This window comes from Rhinatrema bivittatum, chromosome 3 (assembly GCF_901001135.1).
Source record: "Rhinatrema bivittatum chromosome 3, aRhiBiv1.1, whole genome shotgun sequence".
Taxonomy (NCBI): Eukaryota; Metazoa; Chordata; class Amphibia; order Gymnophiona; family Rhinatrematidae; genus Rhinatrema; species Rhinatrema bivittatum.
The window spans coordinates 273,312,446-273,337,022 of record NC_042617.1 but is presented as its reverse complement, the minus strand read 5'-3'; the positions used below and the strand labels follow the sequence as shown (position 1 = coordinate 273,337,022).

General features: G+C 45.8%; 1 protein-coding gene across 7 annotated transcripts in view; it reads left to right on the top strand.

Annotated features, from left to right (window-relative positions):
* The window catches only part of KMT2D (lysine methyltransferase 2D), a 610,975-nt gene that overhangs the window by 88,153 nt on the left and 498,245 nt on the right, over positions 1 to 24,577 (top strand). For all 7 annotated transcript variants that reach the window (XM_029594656.1, XM_029594657.1, XM_029594655.1 and 4 more), the window contains exons 8-10: positions 8,345 to 8,459; positions 8,972 to 9,156; positions 23,056 to 23,213. In XM_029594656.1, coding sequence (XP_029450516.1) covers positions 8,345 to 8,459; positions 8,972 to 9,156; positions 23,056 to 23,213 — 458 coding nt within the window. The remainder of the gene's footprint in view (positions 1 to 8,344; positions 8,460 to 8,971; positions 9,157 to 23,055; positions 23,214 to 24,577) is intronic.

Genomic DNA, 24,577 nt, shown 5'->3' with positions numbered 1-24,577 from the left:
ATCCTGCTTGACCTCAGAGAGAGCACAGTTGCTTACCTAAAATAGGTGTTCTCCGTGGACAGCAGGATGTTAGTCTTCATGAACCCCACCTGCCACCCTGCAGAATTTGGTTTCTCCTATTTTTTTTGTTTTAATTTTAATTCTACGTTACAAGACCTGAGAGGGATCTCATGTGAACTTGTGGTATAGGGCATTGATGAGCATGCTCAGTGTACTTAGGCAAAGTTCTAGAAACTGACATACGTTTTCTGCATCTGGGCTCCATCTGATGTCACCCATGTGTGAGAACTAACATCCTGCTGTCCTCTGAGAACACCTGTTACAGGAAAGCAACTCTGCATTTGGAGTAAGTGTTCAGGTTGATTTCATGATGCTTATGGACTGCAATTTTCAAATAGTGCCACAGATTCTCAATTGGATTGAGAACTGGACTTTGACTTGGCCATTTTAGGACATTCACCTTTTTGTTATTCAACCCCTCCTGTGTTGCTTTGGCCTTGTGCTTGGGATCATTGTCCTTCTGAAACTTGAAGTTTGTTTTTTTAGCAGACTGAAGCAGGTTGTCTTGCAGTATCTCTTTGTATGGTGCACCATTCATCCGTCCTTCAGTTTTAACAAGATGCCCAGTCACCGCTGAGGAAAGGTATCCCCACAACATGATACTGCCACCCTCATGTTTTACTGTTGGTATGGTATTTGCTGAGGAATGGAAAGTGTTAGGTTTGTGCCATACAACATTTTGAATTTTGGCCAGAAAGCTCCATTTTTCTCATCTGATGAAAAAACCTTATCCCACATTTTAGTTCGGTCACTGTGATGCTTTCTGGCAAACTCCAGACATGCTTTGATGTGGCTTTTCTTCAGTAATAGTTTCTTTCTAGCCACCCTCCCATGCAGGCCAATTGTATGTTGATATTGTTGACTGATGCACCTCTCCTCTGAACTTTGTAGCTCCTTCAAAGTGATTTTTAGCCTCTCTGTGACTTCCCTCACAAGTGCCTCTTTGCTCAGTCGCTGAGTTTTGAGGGATGGCCTTATCTAGGCGGTGTCTGGGTGGCATGATGCAGCTTCCATGGCCTCACAGTTGATCCAACAGTGCTCACTGGGATATCCAAGCACTTGTATATTATTTTGTTGCTTTTTCCTGTCTTGTATATATCTATAACTTTCTTTAATTTCCTTAGATTGCGCTTTGGTCTTCATTTTCATCACTTTCCTTCAGATTCACAGTCTGACCAATGGTAATGGAATTAGGGGATCTTTTATCCAGAAAAGCTGACCTTTTTAAATTATTTATAGGTAGAGGCCCAAGTGTAAGCCAACTGTTAGGGAAATATCTTTATTTCTCCCAGGACAAGCAAGATGGTAGTAGTCACATATGGGTGACATCATCAGGATGGAGCCCTATCACGGAACATTTCTGTCATGCCCAGGATGCCACTAACCCTGCATCCAGCAGGGGTCCCCCTTCAGTCTATTTTTTTTTTCTGCTCAGTAATTGCCTCGTGGGTCTTAGGAGCTCTGTGAGAATTCCTCACGGAACTTTAAAAAATTTTACCCCTCCCGGGGTCTCCCCCGTCTACCTCTGCTAGCGTTGGTAAGGTTTTACCTCGTTCTTCGTGGTTGGTACCAGACGGTGCTCTCATTGGTGCTGATGACCACGCGCTGCATTTAATTTTTCAAAAAATGGCGACCGGTTTTTGGAAGTGCCCCGAGTGTCTGAGGACTATGTCCATTACGGACCCACATGATGTCTGTGTTTTATGCTTGGGGCCTTCCCATGATGTCCAACTGTGCATGAGTTGTGCCCAAATTAGCTGAAAAGGCCTCCAGGCCCGCTTAGAAAAAATGGAATACATATTCAAATCTAAGCGCTCGACCTCAGTCTACTCTGGCCAAGAGTGCACAGAGTCTAAAGCCGTCTTCGTCATTGACTCAGTTGCCATTGACGTCTCAACACCATTGAGACACCGGTGACCGCCAGTCAGATATCTTCGTGCTCAAAGGCATCAACATCCTCTGCGCCGGAGAAAAGCACAGACATCGAGATACTTCTTCCTGTGCCAGCACCGACAAGATGTCGGCATCGATGGAAACACTGACCAAAATGTCCTGGGGAGAGGAGCCCCCATCCTCCTCTGGACCAGAGACACTGAAGCGTTCCCCCACCTGCACTAGTACCAGGAGCCGAGACTCCTCATATTCCTGTAGACCCTCCGGCAACGCCTATGGAGCCTCCAACCCCAGAAGCTGTGTTACCAACACCACAGCTTCTGGGGTTGGAGTCCTCACATATAGATGACATCACAGGATGGAGCCCAATCACGGAACACTTCTGTCAAAGTTTCCAGTACTTCCAAGAAGAGTTGGATCACAGGGTGCAATCGGCGGTGCTCAAGGTGCTGCAGAGCATTGAGCTGCTGGTGCCACTGGCCCCCATACCAGTGCCTGAGCCTCCGCCATCCATGTTTGGCACCTCTGCTGGAGCATCTGAACGTCCTGCTTGTCCTAGAAGAAAGCAAAGTTGCTTACCTGTAACAAGTGTTTTCCTAGGACAGCAGGATGTTAGTCCTCAGGAATCCTGCCCGCCTCCCCACGATATTGGGTTCATCTTCGGTTTATTTTTTCGCTATTGTTTTGCTATATTACAAGACTGAGCATCCTTATGTAGATGCTCAGTCTGCTGGTCAAAACTTCTAGAAACATTGACAAAAGTTTTCTGTGCCAGGCTTCATCAGATGTCACCCACATGTGAGGACTGACATCCTGCTGTCCTAGAACACCTGTTAATGGTAAGCAACTGCGCTATCCCATGCTATCACAGCATCTGGGCTGGTAATCGTAATAATATACATAAATAAGAAATAACATAAAAACGAATAAAACTACACACAAGATTTTTTTTTTCTTGCACTAACCATGTTGGTTATAGGCCTAAAAATGCTACCGTAAAAATAGCCCAAATAAATCAAAAACCTGCTCAGTCTTTTCCCAACTATACTCAGTACTGCATATCATGGCATGTTTGACCAATCTGGAGCCATCAGGATGACCGGTGATCCTCTGTTCTCCTTAGTGTCCTACCTATAAGTGGAAAAACAGTCTCTTCCCTGGGCCATAGCTGGATCAGGGCATCTATTCCACTAGAGCTTCGTTCTTCCTGTGACTGAAGAATTTCTTGGCCTTGGCTTTTTTGCAAGTTACCATAATGTCCTTGTGAGGGATGCCCCTTTAGTCCACTCTCAACTGAAAGTATTCCTGACTGAGTTCCTACTTTCTGGAATCCAATATATTCTTGCTGAGGAAGTCTGGTTGAATTTTCCACTCCTGCAGTGTGTGTGTGGTGGAGAGGTGAAGAATCTGTTCTGCTCCAATGAACAGAAGATTCATCTCTGTGTCCCCCTGCTTATTTGTAATGTCCAGAAATACCTGAACTGGGGGTGTGATGACGTCACCAGCGAGCATGGTGGCTTAAAGAAAGAACTCCCGGCACTAACCTGTAAACTTTGCTTTTATTGTTGGCATTTGCTACTTTCACTTGCTGCAATTAAGCACAACCAGACCAGCTAAAGACTTATGAAACTCGAGTCAGAGCTCTCAACCCTTCTGTCGGTCAGAGCCGTGGAACCGGTTCTACCGAATCAGCAGGGAAAAGGGTTCTACTCCAGATATTTCCTTATTCCAAAAAAGACCGGTGGCTTCCGCCCTATTCTGGACCTCTGTGCCTTGAATACATTTCTTCGCAAGGAACGGTTCAGGATGATATCCCTGGGCACCATGCTTCCTCTCTTCAACAAGGGGATTGACTCTGCTCTCTGGATCTTCAAGACGCATACGCCAATATTGCGATCTCCCCTCCTTATCGCAAATATCTGTGATTTGTGGTGGACCGCATTCACTATCAATACAAGGTACTACCATTCGGCCTAGCCTCTGCGCCTCGAGTCTTTACGAAGTGCCTGGCAGTCGTGACTGTGCGGTTATACAGCAGAGGTGTATACATTTTTCGACTGGCTCATTAAAAAGCCAGACAAAACAAGGAGCCATTGACTCTCTTGGTCTCACCATAAGGCTTCTAAACTCATTGGGATTTCGAATAAATTACCCCAAATCCCATTTGACACATCTCAGCTTGTCTCCCTTATAGGAGCAGATCTAGACACGACACTGTCCAGAGCATTCTTACCCAACGACCGTGCGATTACGCTGTCCAACCTTGCCAGCTTTATCTGCCGTCGAATAAGAACCTCAGCTGACCAACTACTCAGGTTGCTCGGCCACATGGCATCAACTGTCCATGTCACCCCTATGGCACGCCTTGCCATGAGAGTGACCCAATGGACTCTGAAATCCCAGTGGTGACAAGCTACTCAGCCGCTGTCGTCCCTGGTACGCATAACCAGCCAGCTGCTTCTGTCCCTTGCCTGGTGGACACACAAAGCCAACTTTTGAAATGACTTCGATCTCTGCTTTTTTTCCATGACTTTCGCAATATTCTACAATCACTTCTCTTCTCTGGGCTTGACTACTGTAATTCTCTTTACATAGGTCTTTCGGATAGCATACTTCATTCACTTCAATTAGTTTAGAACGCAGCTGCACGTATTTTATCAGGTTCTTCATTAAAAAAATCATATTACCCCCATACTTCAGTCCTTACATTGGTTACCGATTAAATATAGAATACAGTTCAAATTTTTAACTATTCACTCTTATTCATAACTCTAACTCTACTACTCTCTGTTCTCTTCTTCGTATATATATAAACCATCCAGACACTTAAGATCAATGAACAAAAATCTTTTAGACATACCATCACCTAGACTGGTACGCCTTGATATCACCAGGAAAAGAGCTTTCTCTATATCAGTTCCAACTCTTTGGAACGCTCTACCAGATTCATTAAGATCTATTTCAAACTCAAAACAATTCAAAAAATCTCTAAAAACACATTTCTTTCAAATCGCATTTAAAGACACACTCTCTAAATAATCAAACAATTACCCATATGGCACAATTTTTCTTTTCATGATGAATCACTATTTATAATTATTGTTTATTTTTCTCCTCAATTTTTTACTTTATTATATATTTTTTGTAATTTTTAATATTGTTTTTATTTATTATTTTATACTTATATTTCTATGTGTTTTTCCAATGATATTGTACACTGTTTTGACTAAACTCTGTAAAGGCAGTATATAAACATTTTTAAATAAATAAATGAAACTTACAAGTTGGTCTTCCTTTCCAGCAACCAGCTCCTCAGGTGACCATAACTACGGACGCCTCCAACCTAGGTTGGGGAGCCCACGTCCAAGGCCTTCAAACTCAAGGATCTTGGACAAAAGCCGAAGCGACCCATCAAATCAACTTTCTGGAGTTTTGAGCAATGCGATACGCCCTTTATGCATTTCAGGATTACCTCTCCAACAAAGTTGTCCTGATTCAAACAGACAACCAGGTTGCAGTGTGGTACCTGAACAAACAGGGGGGCACGGGCTCTTATCTGCTTTGGCAGGAGGCGGCACAGATTTGGGCCTGGGCCCTGTCGCATTCCATTCTTCTGCGAGCCACTTATCTAGCGGTCACACAGAATGCACTGGCGGACTGACTCAGCCGACGTTTCTAGCCCCACGAATGGTCTCTGGATTCCTCTGTTGCGAGCAGAATCTTCCACTGGTGGGGTCATCTGACCTTCAACCTCTTTGTGTCCAATCAGAACCACAAAGTGGAAAGCTTCTGCTCCCTGCACAGGGACCGGCTTGCAACAGCCAGGGTTGCCTTTGTTCTAGGGATGGGCAAAGGCCTGCTTTATGTGTATCCTCCGATTCCGCTAATAAGCAAGACTCTCGTGAAGCTACAACAGGACTGGGGCTTAATGATTCTCATAGCATCGTACTGGCCATGCCAAATTTGGTTTCCCATACTTTGCGACTTTTCTGTCCAGAACCCCATTCACCTGGGCACGTCGCCTAACCTCAGAACACAGAATCACAGCAAGTTACACCAACCGAACCTCCAAGCCCTCTCTCTGAAGGCCTGTATGTTGAAAGGCTGATAAGTCACTTGAAAGGTTGAGTGGTTGTAGTATCTCAAGTCCTAGTAGCTTCACAGAAGCCTTCCACATGGAAATCCTATTGCTCTAAATGGAAGAGATTTACCTTGTGGTGCAAACAAAAGGGCTTGGATCCTTTTTTCTTGCCCCACATCGAATCTGTTGGATTATCTCTGGCACCTCTTGGAATCTGGTCTCCAGACATCATCTATCCTAGTGCACCTTAGTGCCATCTCTGCTTACCATCAAGGAATAGAGGATGCCCCGTTAACAGCTCAAGCCCTGGTGAGTCACTTCATGAGAGGCTTAGTACAGCTTAAGCCTCCTCTATGGCCACCGGTCATGGCATGGGACCTCAGTGTGGTACTTGCACGGCTCATGCACACTCCTTTTGAGCCCTTGCACTCCTGCGAACTCGGATACCTTACATAAAAAGTTATTTTCCTATTATCCATCACATCTGCTGGCAGAGTGAGTGAGTTACAGGCCCTTTGGACCTACTCATCCTACACAAGGTTCCTCCATGACTGGGTGGTTCTCCGCACTCACCCTAAATTCCTTGCTAAGGTGGTAACTGATTTCCATTTAAATCAGTCCATAGACTTGCCCACTTTCTTTCCAAGACCTCACGCTCATCCAAGTGAGCGAGCTCTCCACACCTTGGATTGTAAGCGTGCACTTGCGTTTTACTTAGACCTCACTACAGCCCACAGGAAGTCCACCCAACTGTTTGCCTCTTTTGATAAGAACAAACTTAGAAATGCGGTGGGCAAGCAAACACTGTCAAACTGGTTGGCAGACTGCATCACATTCTGTTACCAGCAAGCAGGCCTTCCACTACAGGGACGAGTAAAGGCGCACCCAGTCAGAGCAATGGCAACGTCAGTAGCGCACACTACCGTTCAGTACCGATTGCTGACATCTGCAGGGCTGCAACATGGAGCTCACCCCATACCTTCGCAGCTCACTACTTCCTGGACAAGGCTGGGCGACAGGATTCAGTCTTTGGCCAGTCTGTCCTAAAAAATTTGTTTCCAGTGTAGGATCCCAACTCGTTCTACCTCGAACCGCTGTGAATTTCAGGCTGCCTCATCCTTGCCAGCAGCACCCCAGTCATTGTGCCTGTTGCACATGTTCGGTGCTGCTTGGCCTCATAGGTATGACTCAGCCTGTAGCTTGCTATTCACCCATATGTGAGGACTACCATCCTGCTTGTCCTGGGAAAAATCAGAGTTGCTTACCTGTAACAGGTGTTCTCACAGGGCAGCAGGATTTTAGTCCTCACGAAACCCACCTGCCACCCCGCAGAGTTGGGTTCGCTTATGTTTTATTTTATTTTTCGTTCGCACTTTTGCTACAAACGAGACTGAAGGGGGACCCCTGCTGGCTGCAGGGTTAGTGGCATGCTCAGTGTGCCAGTCAGTTCTAGAAACTTTGACAAAAGTGTTCCGTGTTTGGGCTTCATCGATGATGTCACCCATATGTGAGGACTAACATAACTGCTGTCCTGGGAGAACACCTGTTAACAGGTAAGCAACTCTGCTTTCCACTTGATTTCTGTCATTTTTGCTGCACCAGACTAACACAGCTCCTCCCTCTGAAGATATATTTATTATGTGGTGTTCTGGTTGCCCTTTCTCAAAATAATACACAGTGGAACTAGAAAGGGTGACAAAAATGATAAAGGAGATGGAATTGCTCCCCTATGATGAGGTTATGCAGGTTAAGGGCTCTTCAGTTTGGAAGAGGGGCTATGATAAAAGTTTATGAAATCATGAGTGGGGTGGAACAGGTAAATAAAGGATGGTTGTTTACCCTGTCAGATGCTAAAACAAGCATGAAAAACACAGCCAGCAGGTTTAAAACAAATCCTAGAAAGTACTTTGTCACTCTGTGCGCACAGTCAAGCTGTGGAATCTGTCTGCCAGAGGATGTGATCAAGGCAACCAGCATAGTGGGGTTTAAAAGAGGTTTGGGCATGTTCTTGGAGGGAAAAGTTCATAAACATTTATTAGGTAGCCTTTAGAAAGGCATTGCTGGGAATAACAAGAAGTCTACTTTTTGGGAGCTGCTGGATAGTTGTGACCTGGACTTAGCACTGTCCGAGATGGGATGCCGGGCATGATGGATCTTGGTCTGACTTAGTATGGAATTTCTTATATTCCTATGGAGGATAGAGGAGGCGTGCCTTGGTTCCTTGCTCCTGAGCCCTGCCTTCTGGGCACAGAATGGATTTGCTTTTGTTGTAGATGCTTTCCTGATGCTGATCCCTTTCTCTTCTTGTAGGCGACCTGGAGAAGACTCCATGATGCTGGTATGTGATGCCTGCGATAAGGGCTATCACACCTTCTGTTTGAAGCCTGCCATTGAGAGCTTGCCCACAGACTCCTGGAAGTGTAAGGTATGTGAGAACTGGTTACAGGTAGCAGGAATACAGGGGGTTAGCATTCTGAAACTTTGCTTTTATTTGTGTGTAGTCTGTGGGCATTAGTGCAAATGAGACCTGCCAGGTGTCCTTACCTGGAGTCCTTTCCTGGTATATTCTTATAGTGCAAAGAAATTATTTCTGTTTTGGCTATAAATTTTCAAGAAAAATCTACTTTTAAATTCCTGCAGGAGAAAAACTCTTCCTCTGAACAGCTGGAAATAGAACACAGGCATTGACATGCTAAGATTTTAAGGCATTGAATGAAGGTTCATTCCTGCACTTAGATGGAGGACCCGTGTCATAGGGAGCTTCAATGCTGAACATTAGAATTTTTTCCTGTGCATCTGGGAATAGATGAGCTGTCACTGCTGGGATAGGGTGGGCTTGCTGCAGTGTTCTGGAGAGATTTTATTTTTTTTTAAGATGAGCTGGTCCTCTAGTGATGCATAACAGAATGTTAACTTTCCTGGTTTCTCATGTCTCAGAATTGCCGTATATGCAGTGGTTGTGGCTGCCGGCCAGCACAGCTGCCCCCAACCTACCAGTGGTACCAGAATTACACGATGTGCGAGGAATGCCAACAGCAGCGCAATGGAACTGTGGATTGCACTAAGCCATGCACTAAGCCAGAGTTGGCAGGGGGTGTGCCATGCAGTAACACCTACCAAAAGTGAGTACTGGAATTGATGGCTTCTCTATCATCAGGGGAGGATATCTCTTCTTAATGTGAAATGTTGCCATCAACAACATGGGCAGGGAGAAGAGCAGCCCTCCCATCATGATCCAATACTTTGATAATGTCTGGGGCTAGGGGGGCACTACTCTCCTTTCCTCCTCAGTTTGTGTCTCCTCCATCATTGGAAGAGAGGCCTCTAGTTTTTTTTTGACCTAGCAGTTTTTTGGATGGAAGGATGGACGGACAGACTGTACAGGCCATATGGCTTTTTCTGCCATCATGTTTGTTTCCTCTTTACAGCTCTCTTGGAATTGGGGATGGGATCTGACTCCATGAACGTTCATTTGCAACACTCTGGAGAGTTTTCCCCTTATGTATTCCATACCAACTCACAAAGGCCAGTCATTGCAGTCATGGATCCTAAATCTGACTGTTCAGCCAGCCACACCAGTCCAGACACATGGGTTTATGCTCCCCTATAAGCAGACAGAGAATGACAGGTTTGCTGACCTCAGCCTACCAGTATTATGTCTCCAGTAGTTGGTAGTACTGTGCTGAATGTTAGAGCCAGGCCTAGGCTGGGTGAAAAGAGAATTTCCTTATTGTTGTCCCAGACCAGTCCAGATGAATTTTTTTTTTCCCCCTCCTACCAGCAGATGGAGATAGATAAGTAAAGCTTTACCATACTGTTTAATATATTCAAGTTACTGGGCAACCTGCAGTGACTCAGTATTCTGTCTCTGGCAGATGGTAGAGGTGCTTAACCTGTAGTCAGACTTGGAGACAAGATAATTACTCCCAAGGATCTTAGGTCCTGTTTTTGGGACCATCCCCCTACTGGAGTGGGTCAGACAGGGAATTGGTGGCCCTTGGTGATTTGGATCCTATTCTGGAGGTGGATTTCATAGCTAGAGGTGCTGGTTCCCTCATGCCCTAGCCTCTTCTCCCTTTCTCTAATTCCTCCTGCCCTCCGTGGAAGACTTCATTAAGGGAAATATTTTATTCTTTTTAAGGTTTATTGTTTTGGGGAGGCTGGTGTTCTGGGTTCAGATCGTGCACACTGGCATTCTGCCCAGGGGCTCTGAACTGGGTAGCTAATCTCACTGGGGGCTACCTGAGGGGCTTACCCAATATAAACACACTATTACTGGGATTATACCTAGGGGCTTTAACCCAGGAGCTTATTCCCTACACAGAGTTAACCACAAACTTTGATTCAGTACATCATGGTTCCAGGTACTTTAAGTTTATTTGAGCAATAGGAGGGTCCCTGTACATACCCAGATCATAGGAGGATATAACAAATAAAATCAGATCATACAGTGCCATGTTTGTATGGGACAGGTGTTATTGATTATTAGATTTTTATCATATTGTATAACAGATAATGAAGAAAAAAATCAGATCATACAGAAGTAGTAGTGTTAGAAAAAGCTTACATTTTTCCAAAGGATCAGCCTGTGCTATTATGTCCAGGGTGTGCTCTCCCTCTCCCTAGCTGTTGTTTTCTCCTTTCCTAGCGTGTAGCAGATGGACTTAAGGACCAATGGGTATAGTGTGCTCCTGATGATGTGAAAGCTGTGATGTTCCCTCCCTCTGAGTTCTTATCAATTTCAGGTGCAATTGTGTGGCCTTCATTCTCTCTCAGGCTTTAGTATAAGCTAATTGCTTGCTTTCTCATCATAGACCTACTGGAATAACTAAATAAACACTTACCTGTTCATAAACATTTCACAGTACAAGACAGTAAATAGGAGTTCAGTTGGAGGTTGGCCTATGGCCTTCAAGCTAGTCCGTGTCTGGGTGAAAACTCTGAATCCATACAGCCTACCCTCATACATTCTCAGTAACAAAAAAACGACTCAAATAGCTGGTCACTTTAATGGGAGCAGTTTAAAAAAAAAAAAAAAGGCAATGCAAGGATTGGCAGGACGGCTGACTGAATTTGTGAAAGTCTTGTTGTATGGTAGGGAAGGGACGTCTGTAGTGCAAGCTGTTTTGGAGCTATGTGGTGACTGCACAGAGAAGGGTGACATTGCAAAAATGGCTGCACCTGTTGAGTATGGGAAGTGGTTTGTGGCATGTGAGGACCACAAGGCCAAGTTGTAATGTTATTATATATATATATATATATATATATATAATTATTTAATCTTCATTTTCCTTCTTACTCCTAGTTATTGATTCCCTGTTACATGTAACTGCTTTTCTGCACCATTGTTCAAATTGTAAAGTTTATTGCACCCCTGTTTCTTGTGAACCAGCATGATGGGACTACTGTCTTGAATGTTGGTATATAAAAAAACTTAAATAAAAATAAATAAAATTAGGGCTGTATGCATGCAGGTGTGGGGCAGGTCCTTGGGAGCCTCTGTGGCAGCTGTTGAAAGAGTAAAATCTGGAGGAAAAAAGCAGCAGTTCTGTGGGGATTGACTCACTCAGTGATGGGGAAATCTGCAACATGAACAGTGGCCATGTTTTCTTCCCTTGTGATTCAGGCCAGTTCAGGGGGAGGGGGTTGCGGATCCCCAAACTTGCCTCCAGGATCTGGGGCTCCACGGGGCAATACAATAGGAGTTTCAGGTTTGCATGAGGAGGATTCTGATTCAGAAGAGCCTTTTTCTCCAGACTTTTCTTATGCCCAAAGCAAAAAAAAAAAAAGCTATGGCTAAAAGGCCTTCTCTGAAAGGAGTCTGGGGGAGGAGGGAGGAGCGGCTCTGTTCTGCCTCAAGAAAAGGAGAATTTAATCCGATGTGGGGTTGATCTTTTTTTTGGATCTGATTCTTCAGGGGAGGGTACTGGAAAGGATTCACTGAATTATCCTCTGGAGGTCCTTCCTGGGGAAGACATAAGGAGGCCATGGAAGAAGTCACTGTAGCAGAGGGAGATGATCCTAAGGTGGTTCCTCTCTTAGAGAGAGGAATTGCCCTTTCCATGTACGTACCTGGATCAGTCCAGACCGTGGGTTGAGCCTCCTGTCCAGCAGATGGAGACAGACCAAAACTGAAAGGGTATCCTATATCAGGACAGAGCTTACCTTGCATCCCTTCAGTATTTGTCTGTCTCCAGCAGATGCCGGCAGCTCACCTTGTGGTTCCCTTACTTATTCCTTTATCTTTACCCTGTGGGGGTTGTTTTCTACTTAGTTCTCAAGTTCAAGCAACTATTTTAATCTTTGTATTTCACTTAAACTTTTTTTTTTTTTTTTTAAAGACTGTTTTACTTCAACTCTGTCTGTCAGGGGACAGCTCTGTCTTTCGTTCTTGGGGGGCCTAGAGGGGCTTGCCTCTTGAGTTTTCTCAGTCTAGGCTCCCTTCCCGGTGACCTGTGTATTGGGGCAATACTGGTGGTCCAGTCACTCCCCCCTTAGAATCTGCCTTGAGCCCTGGGATGTTATAATTCCCCGGTAGCATTTACAGGGAGGCCCATTCCCCTGTGTTTAAAAAAAAAAAAAAAAAAAAAAAAAGAGAAGCAATAAGGAAAAGTCTTACTTTAATTTTTACTGAAGGCAGCTTAATTCCTCTGCTATAGCAGAGAAGGGAAAGGGCAGGGTTCATTCTCCCGGCTTTCTCTCCTGCAGATATAGCAGGTACGGCAGGGGGTGAACTTAGGCGTCTTGATGTGAAACAGGTTTTTATTGCGCTACCTTCAGGTCACCAATGGGTTCCAAGTTTCGGATTATCTTTGTTCTCTGGAGTGGTCCAAACAGGGGCAAAAGGCTTCTAAGGTTACGATGTGCGTTTGATTGAAAGAAGCGATTGCCTCAGTGTATATCTGTCATGGCCGAGCGGTCCCCGATGGGCTTAAGGCTCATTCTTTGCATTCTCAAGCGACATCGTGGGCGGATAGTCAGTCGGTATCTCCTCAGGAGATATGCAGGGCAGCTGCGTGGAAATCTCTGCACACTTTTGCTTGGTATTACCGTCTGGATGTTCGGGCTCCAATGTTTGGGTCCTTCGGACGACAGGTTCTTCAAGCGGGACTGCCTTGGTCCCACCCTATTTAGGGAAGCTTTGGTACAATCCATAGTCTGGACTGATCCGGGTATGTACAGGTAAAGGAAAATTGGTTCTTACCTGCTAATTTTCGTTCCTGTAGTACCACGGATCAGTCCAGACGCCCTCCCGTGTTCTTTATCGGTCTGGCCACTCGAAGTTTTCTTCTTGTCCTTAGGCTTTTTTTTCTGGATACCTTTTTTCTGGATTATCATTGACTGACTGCACCGGAAGCATCTCTTAAGATGACCATGGATATTTATAAAAGAGCGATTATTCACAGAGTTCATACAATTGTTCTATTGTTCAATTATTTCACTGATTTACTAGTTATCTCGTTACTTGCTTGACCTTATACTAGTTGTCTTTATACTTTTCTGCTTTGACAATGGTTATACTGAAGGGATGCAAGGTAGGCTCTGTCCTGATATAGGATACCCTTTCAGTTTTTGTCTGACTCCATCTGCTGGACAGGAGGCTTAACACACGGTCTGGACTGATCCGTGGTACTACAGGAACAAAAATTAGCAGGCAGAACCAATTTTCCTTTGAGTTCTCAGGTCTTGGCAGAACTAGGCATAAAGGAAAAGCAATTGGCATTTGTAGGAGACTGTCTTATTTTGGAGAGGCTCAGGGACCCTCCTAGGACTTTTCCTTTTCATAGAGCAGTGAAAGCCATGGTCTTTAAAGATTGGGATGCTCCTGAATCTAGTTTGAAGATTGGTAGGGCCATGACAAAGTTATATCCTCTGCCGAAGGACACCTTGAATCTCACTAAGTTACCATGGGGAGATACTTTAGTATCTGCTGTTACCAAAAAGACTACTATTCCAGTAGAAGGCTGTGTGTCACTTAGGGATGCTCAGGTTTGGAAAATGGAACTTCATCTCAAAAAGATCTTTGAGGTTTCAGAGTTGGCTCTTTGCTGCAGATTGTAGTATTTTCATGGCTAGAGCCTGCTTGCACTGGGTTCAGCAGATCCTGAAGACCCTTTCTGAAAAGGTGGAGCATCTGTAAGCCGATTTAGGCTTTATAGCTGATATCCTGTATGATTTTCCTCATACCTTGGCTAGAGATTATGGTGACAGCCAGGAGACTACTTTGGCTATGGAATTGGGCTGTGAATGTATGGTCCAAGTCTCAGCTTGGCAATCTCTCTCTTTTCGAGGAAAGTTGCTCTTTGGGGAAGATTTGGAAAAATTGGTCATGCACAATGGAGAGTCAAAATCCCATAAGTTGCCAGAGGACAAATCTAAGGGGGCCCAGAAACCTTTCCCTATTAGGCTGAAGTTGAGGGAGGCCAGGCATTATTGTCCTAGAAAAGGGTACCTCTTCGCAGTACCAGTATACATCCAAATTGCAGTCCTTTCGAGGACTTCGTTTATTATTTGGTCTGACAGCTCTTATTTCCATCTGATTTTAGAACAGCTATTCAGGCCATGTTAGATTACTTTGTTTGTTTGGGTCTACCATCTTATGCCATAAAGGCACTCCAAACCCTCCAGAATACTGCAGCAAGAGTTATCTCAGGAAGATGAAGGATCATATCACACCCATATTGTTAGTTACATTAGTTGCCTGTATCTTGGTGTATAAAATGTTATTTTTGGTATCTAGTCAGGTGAATCCAGAACCCAGTGGGTTATCTTCCTCTGGTTCTTCTCAGCTTGATAAGGGCCTGGATAAAGACATGTCAGGAGGGTTGCCTGACCTTTGAACTCCTTTAACTGGTTTGTCAGTGGGGGAAGGTAGTTCAGTGGGCACAGCACAGCTGCCTTCTGGTTTTGGCATGGATCCTTCGGTCTTTTCTTGGGTAGAATTTTTTTAAGGATTGCAGTCCTCCGCCCCGTCTAATCCTGACAGGTCGCAGATGATGACCTCTCTTGCCAGTACTACTGTTAAGCGCCAAGGAACACCTAGATCAGCATCAGGTCTTCCCGATAGGGATCCGGATGATGAGGCTGATCCTGACTCTCTGGAGGATGGGGAAATTCCTCCCGGACTGGAACTGTAAAGGCTTTTTTATAGAGATGAGCTACCAACTCTCTTAGACATTAAAAATGCTGGGAATACCTGGGGCAGATTCCATGTCTGTGCCAAAGAAAAATCCCATTTTGATTTTCTTTGCTTAAAGCCTTTTCTTTTCTTTTTTTTTTTTTTAAATCCTTGTTATGGAGGCCATTCAGGAATTGATTGATCTTGAGTGGAGCACCCTGGAGGCTAATTTCAAAGGGGGTCTGGTTTTGGAAGGCCTGGATCCAGTGGCAAGAGAGTGTTTGCATTTTTTAAAGTGGACGCGGTTGTCTGTGCCATCTCCAAGCTGACCACTATCCCCGTGAAGGGAGGAGCAGCCTTGAAGGATGTGCACGATAGGAGGATTGAGGCCATCCTTAAGCAAGCATTTGAAGCAGTGGTGATGACCTTGCAGATAGCTTCTTGTTCCGCTTTCTACTTGGACTGTACAGCGAACTAAAGACAGACCACCCAGCTCTTTGTCTTTTGACCCCAATAGGCTGGGAGCAGCAGTGGGAAAGCAGACCTTGTCCAACTGGCTAGCGGATTGCATTGCCTTCTGCTACGATCAGGCAGGCCTCCATCTGGTTGGCAGGGTGAAGGCTCACTTTGTGCGGGCTATGGCGGAGTCAGTGGCCCATCTGTGTGCGGTCCCTGTTGCTGAAATCTGCAGAGCCGTGACCTGGAGTTCCCTCCACACATTCGCGGCTCACTGCTGCCTTGACAGGGATAGTCGCCAGGGCAGTGCTTTTGGCCAGTCTATCCTACACAATCTATTCCAGTCCTGAACCCAACTGTTTTTCATCGTGTTCTCTGTGGGACCAAATCGCCCTTGTTTTTCCCCCACAGTGCCGCAGTTGTGTTGTGCCCATTGGCACCTTGGTCTCTCTGGTCGAATGGGGCAGTCTGGAGCTCTGTAATCACCTACACCTGAGGACTACCATCCTGCTTCTCCCAGGAGAAAGCGCAGTTGCTTACCTGTAACAGGTGTTCTCCTGGGACAGCAGGATGTTAGTCCTCAGGAATCCCGCTCGCCTCCCCACAATGTTGGGTTTACCTTGGGTTTGTTATGTTATTTTTCTCGCTAGTATTTTTTGCTATGTTACGAGACTGAAGGGGATCCTTGCGTGGACACGTGCATAGCAGCAGGCTGGGCATGCTCAGTCTGCCAGTCAAACGATGATGTCACCCACGTGTGAGGACTAACATCCTGCTGTCCTAGGAGAACCCCTGTTACAGGTAAGCAACTCTGCTATCTGCTTCATTTATCAGTCTGGGATTAAACACAAATTCAGTATGTGTGCAAGTGCCATTGCAGCCTACTATCAACAAATCAAAGCTGTAGCATTTTCACAAAAGCCATTGGTATCTTAAGTTTATCAAAGATCTATATAATTTGAGACCTCTGGTAAAATCCCCACCACCATAGTGGGACATAAATGTGATGCCTCATGAAAACACATTTTGAGCAGTTGGCTTCAACATAGATGAAATTCATTATAAGGAAAGCCTTTCTAATTGCAGTTACTTCAGCTAGAAGAGTAAGTGAACTACAAGTGTTGGTGAATTACTCCCCATACTCTCATATATTTATTTATTTATTTATTTATTTATTTATTTTATTTAAAAACTTTTATATACCGGTATTAGTATGCATACATCATACCGGTTTACAATGTAACTTTAAAGGTAGAAATTACAATGAACAGGGAGGGCGAACAAGGAGGAGTATACAAAGAGCAGGAGGTGGAGGAATTAAAGCAATAAATAAAAACTGCAACGGACTATTTACAGGAATATACAAGGCATAGGCAAGATACTTGCAGAAGTCGGTGTACTTAATCAGGGTAGGCTTGTCGGAAGAGCCATGTTTTAAGTTTTTTTCTGAACTTGGCGTAACATGGCTCTAGCCTGAGAGTGGTAGGGAGGGTGTTCCATTGTTTAGGGCCTGCAATGGATAGTGCACGGTCCCTAGTAGAGGAGAGGTGGGCTTTTTTCAAAGGGGGAATGGAGAGGGTGCCTTTGTTGACAGTGCGAGTGGGTCGTTCAGTGCGTATAGGACGAAAGGGTTCATCCAACCAATTGGAATTGTGCGAGTGGATGGACTTGTGCACTATGGTTAGAATTTTGAAGAGAATTCGGGATGCGATGGGGAGCCAGTGGAGTTCTTTGAGTATTGGGGTAATGTGATCAGCTTTCCTTGAGTTGGTGATGACCCTGGCGATGGCATTCTGGAGCATTTGTAAGGGCTTGGTGGTGGAGGAGGGTAGGCCAAGGAAGAGGGCATTACAGTAGTCCAGCTTTGAGGAAAGGGTGGCTTGGACGACGGTGCGGAAGTCATGATAGTGGAGGAGGGGTCTGAGTTTCTTCAGGATGTGAAGCTTGAAGAAACCTTCTTTGAGGATGGAGTTGATCTGTTTTTTGAGATTGAGTTGTTGATCTATGATAACCCCAAGGTCTCTTACTGTGGGTTGGGGTGTTATGACGTTGAAAGCTGGATCGTTGGAGATCGGTGGTTTGGGAGGGAGGTGAGGAGAGATAAGGAGCAGCTCTGTTTTGGAGGAGTTTAGAGCGAGGTGGATGTTGGTGAGGAAGTCATTGATGTTGGCAAGACATGTGTTCCAGAAGGCAAGGGCATCTGAGAGAGAGTTGTGAATGGGAATGACGATTTGAACGTCATCTGCATAGAGGTAGAATTTGAGGCCGAGGTCTGTGAGGAGCTGACATAGAGGTGTGAGATAAATGTTGAAAAGGGTGGAGGAGAGGGAGGAGCCTTGTGGGACACCTTGAGACAAGGGATAGAGTGTGGAGTTGGCGTTTCCTATCTTGACGGAGAACTTTCTGTTAGATAAGTAGGATTTAAACCATAGTAGGGCTAGGCCTGAGATGCCTATTTCGGATAGCCGGTTGATGAGGAGGTTATGGTTGATGGTATCAAAGGCAGCTGAGATGTCGAGTAGGGCGAGGAGGTAACAGTTGCCTCGGTCCATGCCTATGAGTAAGTGGTCCGTGAGGGAGAGCAGGAGGGTTTCTGTATTGAGGTATTTACGGAAGCCGTATTGGGCTGGATGCAGAATGTTGTTGCTTTCTAGATATTCTGTAAGTTGGATGTTTACAATCTTTTCCATAATTTTGGATAGGAAGGGCAGGTTAGAGATAGGGCGGAAGTTAGCGGGGTCTTTAGGGTCTAGTGTTGGTTTTTTTAGGAGGGGCTTGACAATAGCTTGTTTAAGAGCATCTGGGACAGAGCCTGAAGAGAGGGAGGAGTTTATGATGTCTGCGATGGGTTTGGATATAGTGTTCGGGATGGAGAGGAGGGATTTTGTGGGAATGGTGTCTGAAGGGTGGGAAGCTGGTTTAAGTTTTCTGAGAATAGATTCCACTTCTTTAGCGGAAGTCAGGTCAAGGGTTTGGAGGGTGGGTGAAGTGGGGGAAGGTTGGAGGGAGGGGGAAGGGGAGGTGGATGGAGAAGGGTGTTGAAATCTGCGGAGGATGTTGGTGATTTTTGTGAGGAAATACTGGGCGATTTCTTCGCTCTTAGTGGAGGCATCATTCTCAGGGATAGTGGGCTGAGAGGATTTGGTGAGGTTGGCAACATAATTGAAAAGGGCTTTCGGGTTGTACATGTATTGGTGGATCTTAGCTGAAAAGTAGTCTCTTTTTGTTTTGAGGGTGGTTATTCTATATTGGTGAAGGGTAGTTTTGAAACTTGAGGCGAGTTGGGGTGAGGGGGGCTTTACGCCAGTTTCTCTCACGCTGCCTGAGGGTATTCTTTAGGGATCTTAGTTCAGTCGTGTACCAGGGTTGATGATTTTTTGTGGGTTGGGTAATGTTACGTCTGGAGATGGGGCATAGTTTGTCAGCAATTTCAAGAGTCATGCTGAGCCAGGATTTGATGGCAGTCTCTGGACTGGAGCAGTCAAGGCTAGTGGATGTGTTGGAAATGGCAAGAGCCAGTTCATCTCCAGAGCAGGGTTTCCTGAAGGTGAAGGTGGTGTTGTTTGAGGGAGTGGGGGTAGTAGGGAAGTTAAGGGGGAGGAGGGCTTTTATGAGGAAGTGGTCTGACCAAGGTACAGGGGAGCAGGTGGGGGGGTGGGATGGTAGGAAGCAGTGGTTGATGAATATAAGGTCAAGGGAGTGACCAGCTTGGTGCGTGGGGGAGGCAACAATTTGTCTAAGGCCTAGAGCTTGGAGTGCAGTAAGGAATGCCTCACAAGAAGGGGTAAGGGGGGTGGCATCGACATGGAGGTTGAAGTCTCCTAGTATGATGGAAGGGATTTCAATGTTTATGTTGGCAGATAAGAATTCAATTAAGGGGGAGGGGTCCCGTTCGATGGATCCAGGAGGGGCATAAATGAGACAGATTTGCAGTGAGGGGGCTTTGAAGAGGCCAATTTCTAGCTTGGAGGGTGATGTGGTGTGGGAGAGTTTGAGATTAAGGTGTTTCTTGAAGGCTAGGAGGATGCCACCTCCTCTTTTCTTGGGTCTTGGAATGGATAGGAATTCGTAGGATTGTGTAGGTAGCTGGTTCAGGAGGACAATGTCTGTTTCTTTGAGCCAGGTTTCCGTGATGGCACAGATGTCTGGCTTGGTGTCAGTGAGGAGGTCATTTAGGATGGGGGTTTTTTTGGAGAGTGATTTAAAGACAGTATGATACTAAGAACTCATCCAAAATTCTTACTAAAGGTGAAACAGTTCCATTTGAACCAAAACGTTGTCAGTGGTTTTTCCAAAGCCACATTCAACACCAACAGAGCAAGCTTTCTCCCAGGACAAGCAGGATGGTAGTCCTCACATATGGGTGACATCAGATGGAGCCCTGTCACGGAACACTTCTGTCAAAGTTTCTAGAACTTTGACTGGCACACTGAGCATGCCCAGCATGCCACCAACCCTGTATCCAGCAGGGGTCCCCCTTCAGTCTCTCCTCGCCCCCCCCCCCCCCCCCCCCCCCCCCTGCGCAGCAGTTGCCTTGCGGTTCTCAGGAGCTCTGTGAGAATTTTCACAACTTTTTCCTCATGGAATTTTCTTCAAAATTTGAAAATCTTTTTTCCCCATCCCGGGGTCCCCCATCGACCTCCACTAATGCCGGTAAGTTTTTTTTTTTTTACCTCGTTCTTTGCAGTCTGTTCCTGATGGTGCTCCTATCGGTGCCTGACGTCCACCGACCACGCGCCACGTTTATTTTTCAAAAAATGGCGACCAGTTTTCGGAAGTGCCCAGAGTGTCCAAGTACTATGTCCATTACGGACCCTCATGACGTCTGCGTCTTATGCTTGGGGCCTTCCCATGATGTCCAACTGTGTACCAGTTGTGCCCAAATGTCTCCGAAAGGCCGCCAGACCCGCTTAGAGAAAATGGAACACCTTTCCAAAACTAAGCGCTGGTCCCCCTCTATGCCGGCCAAAAGTGCACTGAGTCGGAAGCCGTCGTAGTCATAGACTCCATCTCCATAGACGTCTCAGCATCGGGACACCGGTGAATGGCCGCCACAGCATCGTCTCATTCAAAGGCCTCCACATCATCCTCTGCACCAGAGAAGGACTGGGCCGAGCACCGAGAAAAGCATCGACATAGACCCATTTTCTGAAAAGGGTACTGACAAACCACTGACATCGGAACCACCGACCAAAAGGTCGCGGGGAGAGGAGCCCCCATCCTCCTCTGGACCTTGGGACACAGAGGCGTTTCCCCACCTGCAATGGTGCCAGGAGCCGAGACTCCACATATTCCTGTGGACCCTCCGGCAACACCCATGGAGCCTCAAACCCAGGCAGCTGTGTTACGAACACCAGTTTTCCGGGAGGAATTGGACCAGATGGTCCAAGAGGCAGTCCTGCAAGCGCTTCGAGGATTTCAGTCGCCACCGGCACAGACTCCTATGCCAAGGCCTGACCTGGTGCCTACGATGTTGGCTCTGCTACTCGAAAGACACCCTTATTAGAGCACTTCCATCGGTGCCCGTGCCTTCCGGACCAACGATGCCTCAGAGACCATCTGTTCCTCTACCGGCATTGACCCAGATTCCTCTATCATCGGACGATGAAGACCGTGATCCGTCAATGTCGGACCCGATTCCAGGGCCATCGGATATATTACCACCCTGACGCCCATCGAAAACACCAATACCATCGTTGCCGCATCCACCTATTTCGGTGCCTCCACCGATTCCATCTGTGCCACCTCCTGCAGGAGGATCTTGCAAGAGTGTAAGACTGGGTGTCCAAATGGCAGAGGAAATTTAATGTGGACAAGTGCAAAGTGCTGCACATGGGAAAAGTAACCAACAGTGTAGTTACATGATGTTAGGTTTCATACTAGGAGTTACCACCCAGGAAAAAGATCTGGGTGTCATAGTGGACAATACATTGACATCGGCTCAGTGTGTTACAGCAGTCAAAAAAGCAAACAGAATGTTAGGAATTACTAGGAAAGGATTCATAGTACTACTTTATCTCTCCATGGTGAAACTGCACCTTGAGTGTACTGTGTGCAGTTCTGGTCACCATATCTCAGAAAAGATATAGTTGTATTGGAAAAGTTTCAGAGAAGGGCGACCAAAATGATAGAGGATTGAATGGCTCCCCTATGAGGAAAGGCTAAAAAGGTTAGGGCTCTTCAGCTTGGAGAAAAAACACCTGAGGTGGGGAGATATGATAGAGGCTTAGAATGGGTAAATGTGAATCAGTTTACTCTTTCAGATAATACAAGAACTAGGGGGCACTGCATGAAGTAGCAAGTAACACAATTCAAACAAATAGGAGAAAATTATTTTTCACTCAGCGTGCAATTAAGCTAGAGGATGTAGTTAAGGCAATTAGATTAGCTGGGTTTAAAAATGGTTTGGATATGTTCCTGGAGGAGAAATCCATAAACTGCTATTAGTCAAATTCTTAGGGAATAGGCACTGCTTTTTACTGGCATTAGTAGCTTGGGATTTATTTACTGTTTAAGTATTTGCCAGGAACTTGTATCCTGGATTGGCCTTTTTGGTCTAACCCAGTATGACAACTTCTTATATTCTTTTGTTCTTATATACTTGGCCTTTATTACATTCTTTCTTGAAATATTACTATCTGGATGTTAGAGCCAGGGAAGATGCAGTCTTCAGCTTGGGTGGCCTGAGAGTGGGGCTGGCAGTGTCCACCCAGAATGAGGAATAGCTTGGGTGCATTTTGTATGTCTTGACTGGTCTGGCTAGATGAAGAGGAAGGAGAAATTTTAGTTTAACATTCTAATTTCCTTTTCGTGAGACCCTCTTGGCTGTCAGGAATTTCCCCTCTGTTCTGATTCAGATATTTATCCAGATTGGGTTTGTAGAAATTTGTTTTTCAGAACCTGTGAAGCTGCTGTTGGTTGCTATTGGCATTGTTCCATAAATCTGTCTCCTCTGGTTGAGGAGGCACAATTCAGTTTTTTGTCCCTTGGAAGCCCTCTGGTTAGTGGTGCATAGGAGGGTGTTGTCTGTCTTTTAGCTTGTTACAAAGAATATTGGCAGACTGAGATCAGCATGAGACCCTATATGGAGTGAGGTCAACAACCCTGCTCTGTCACTATCTACTAGTAGAGGAGCTTAAACCCATGTGTCTGGACTGATCTGGCTGGACTTGAGAAAAGGAAATTAGCAGGTAAGACTAAATTTCTCTCTAGGTATTGCCCATTGCTTAGCATTCCCAACTCTGACCAGTCAAATTTGAGCCAGTACTTGAACCCTTTGCATAACACTGAGCTACTGGGCTGTCCCAAGGTCTCTCTTCTCAGTCTTCTCCCTTTTATAAAAGTGACAGAGGCAACTGAGAAATTTCTAATCCTGATTTCATTCCCCTCCAAGATCTTGCTGCGCATATGTGTTCTTAAAAATGTAAATTTTGTTGTATACTTCCAGGATCACACTCACAGAATGTGACGATGTGACAAATGTACCTTGCCCGGCGCCTCCAGTGACAGAGCCTGTGTGTATGACATGTAAGGACAAGCAGAAGGAGGAGACGGAAGGGTTGCTCAAAGAGAGAGAGAGTTCTAAATGTGAAGTTAAACCACTAGGTGAGTGCCAGCTATGAACATTTGACTGCCTGAGCAACAAAATTACCACAGAACAGGTTCAGCACAGGCAACAGCAGCAGTGCAAGCTTCCCTCACGTACACTTCTCCGCCACAGAACTGGTACAGTATGGGCAGCGGGAGTGCAAGTTTTGCTCACACAAACTGCTGCCACAGAAGAGGTACAGAAGTACAAGCAGGGCTGGATTTGGTACTTAGACACCTATAGGCATTCATGGTGGGAGATGTTGATGTGTGTTGTGGTGTGTGGGGGGGGCTCCTGTCCAGATACTCTCCTCCTGTACATTCCTGACATCTTTTCTGCCCCACCTGTGACATCAGTGGAAAGAATTTAACTGAAGGCTGTGAGCAGATGTGTGCGATCAAGTTCTGTGATGGCTCTGCTTCTTTCTCTGCAAGGTTTTCTTGTTAAGGAGACCTGTGCGAGGCGGGGATGCGTGCTGAAAAAGGCCGCAGAGCTTTTAAGCTTACACCTGTTCACAAGTCAGAAGCTAACTTCTGATTGCTACTGCAGTCTGGCCAGAGGAGGGGAGAGGCATGGTGGTATCTGGTTCTCAGAGGAGAAGCAGGATGGTAGTCCACACACATGGGGTGACATCTGGAGCCCAGCAGCAGAAAACTTATGTCAAAGTTTCTAGAACTTTGAGCCTCATTGCGAATGCTCAGCATGCATTATACTATGTGTCCACGTGGAGTCCCCTTCAGTTTCTCTTCCTCAGAGTGGTCGGATGAGAGCCTCACTTAACATTTTGGCCTTCTGGGTCTAATTTTGGAAGACTTAGTTTTGCAAGGGTTTTCTTTGCTGCCTCATGCGGTCCCCGTCCCCCCCCCACCCCGTTCTCTCTTTAGATAAAGTTTTTGGCAGTTACCAGTTTCTTTTTCTTTGATACCCCCTGTGTAGCAGTGTGTTTGGTGGCTGCTGCCATAGATTTCAACATCGTGACCCTTTTATTTCAAGCAGACGTGTCCACCTCTGTATTCAGCGATGCCCCCGGTGCATGAGGATCATGTCTTTCACGGACCCCCATGATAAATGTGCCCTCTGTCTTGGGGCATCGCATGATGTCCAGGGTTTCAGCAGGTGCTCCCAGATGACCCTGAAAGGACATAAGATCTGGCTCAATAAATTGGAGTCCTCATTGGGCTAGAGAAGCCACCACATTGGATGCATTTGCATCGAGGGATCTCTGAGCCACACCAATGGACACTGAGCCATCGACATTGGCGGTCCGTCAGTTCTGTCGACACTGGCTGGAAAGGATACCAGAGACTGACCATTGTTGAGCTCCTTCATGTCAAGAATATTGAACTCCTTATTGACCGCTGCACTGGGAAGGAGCATGTTG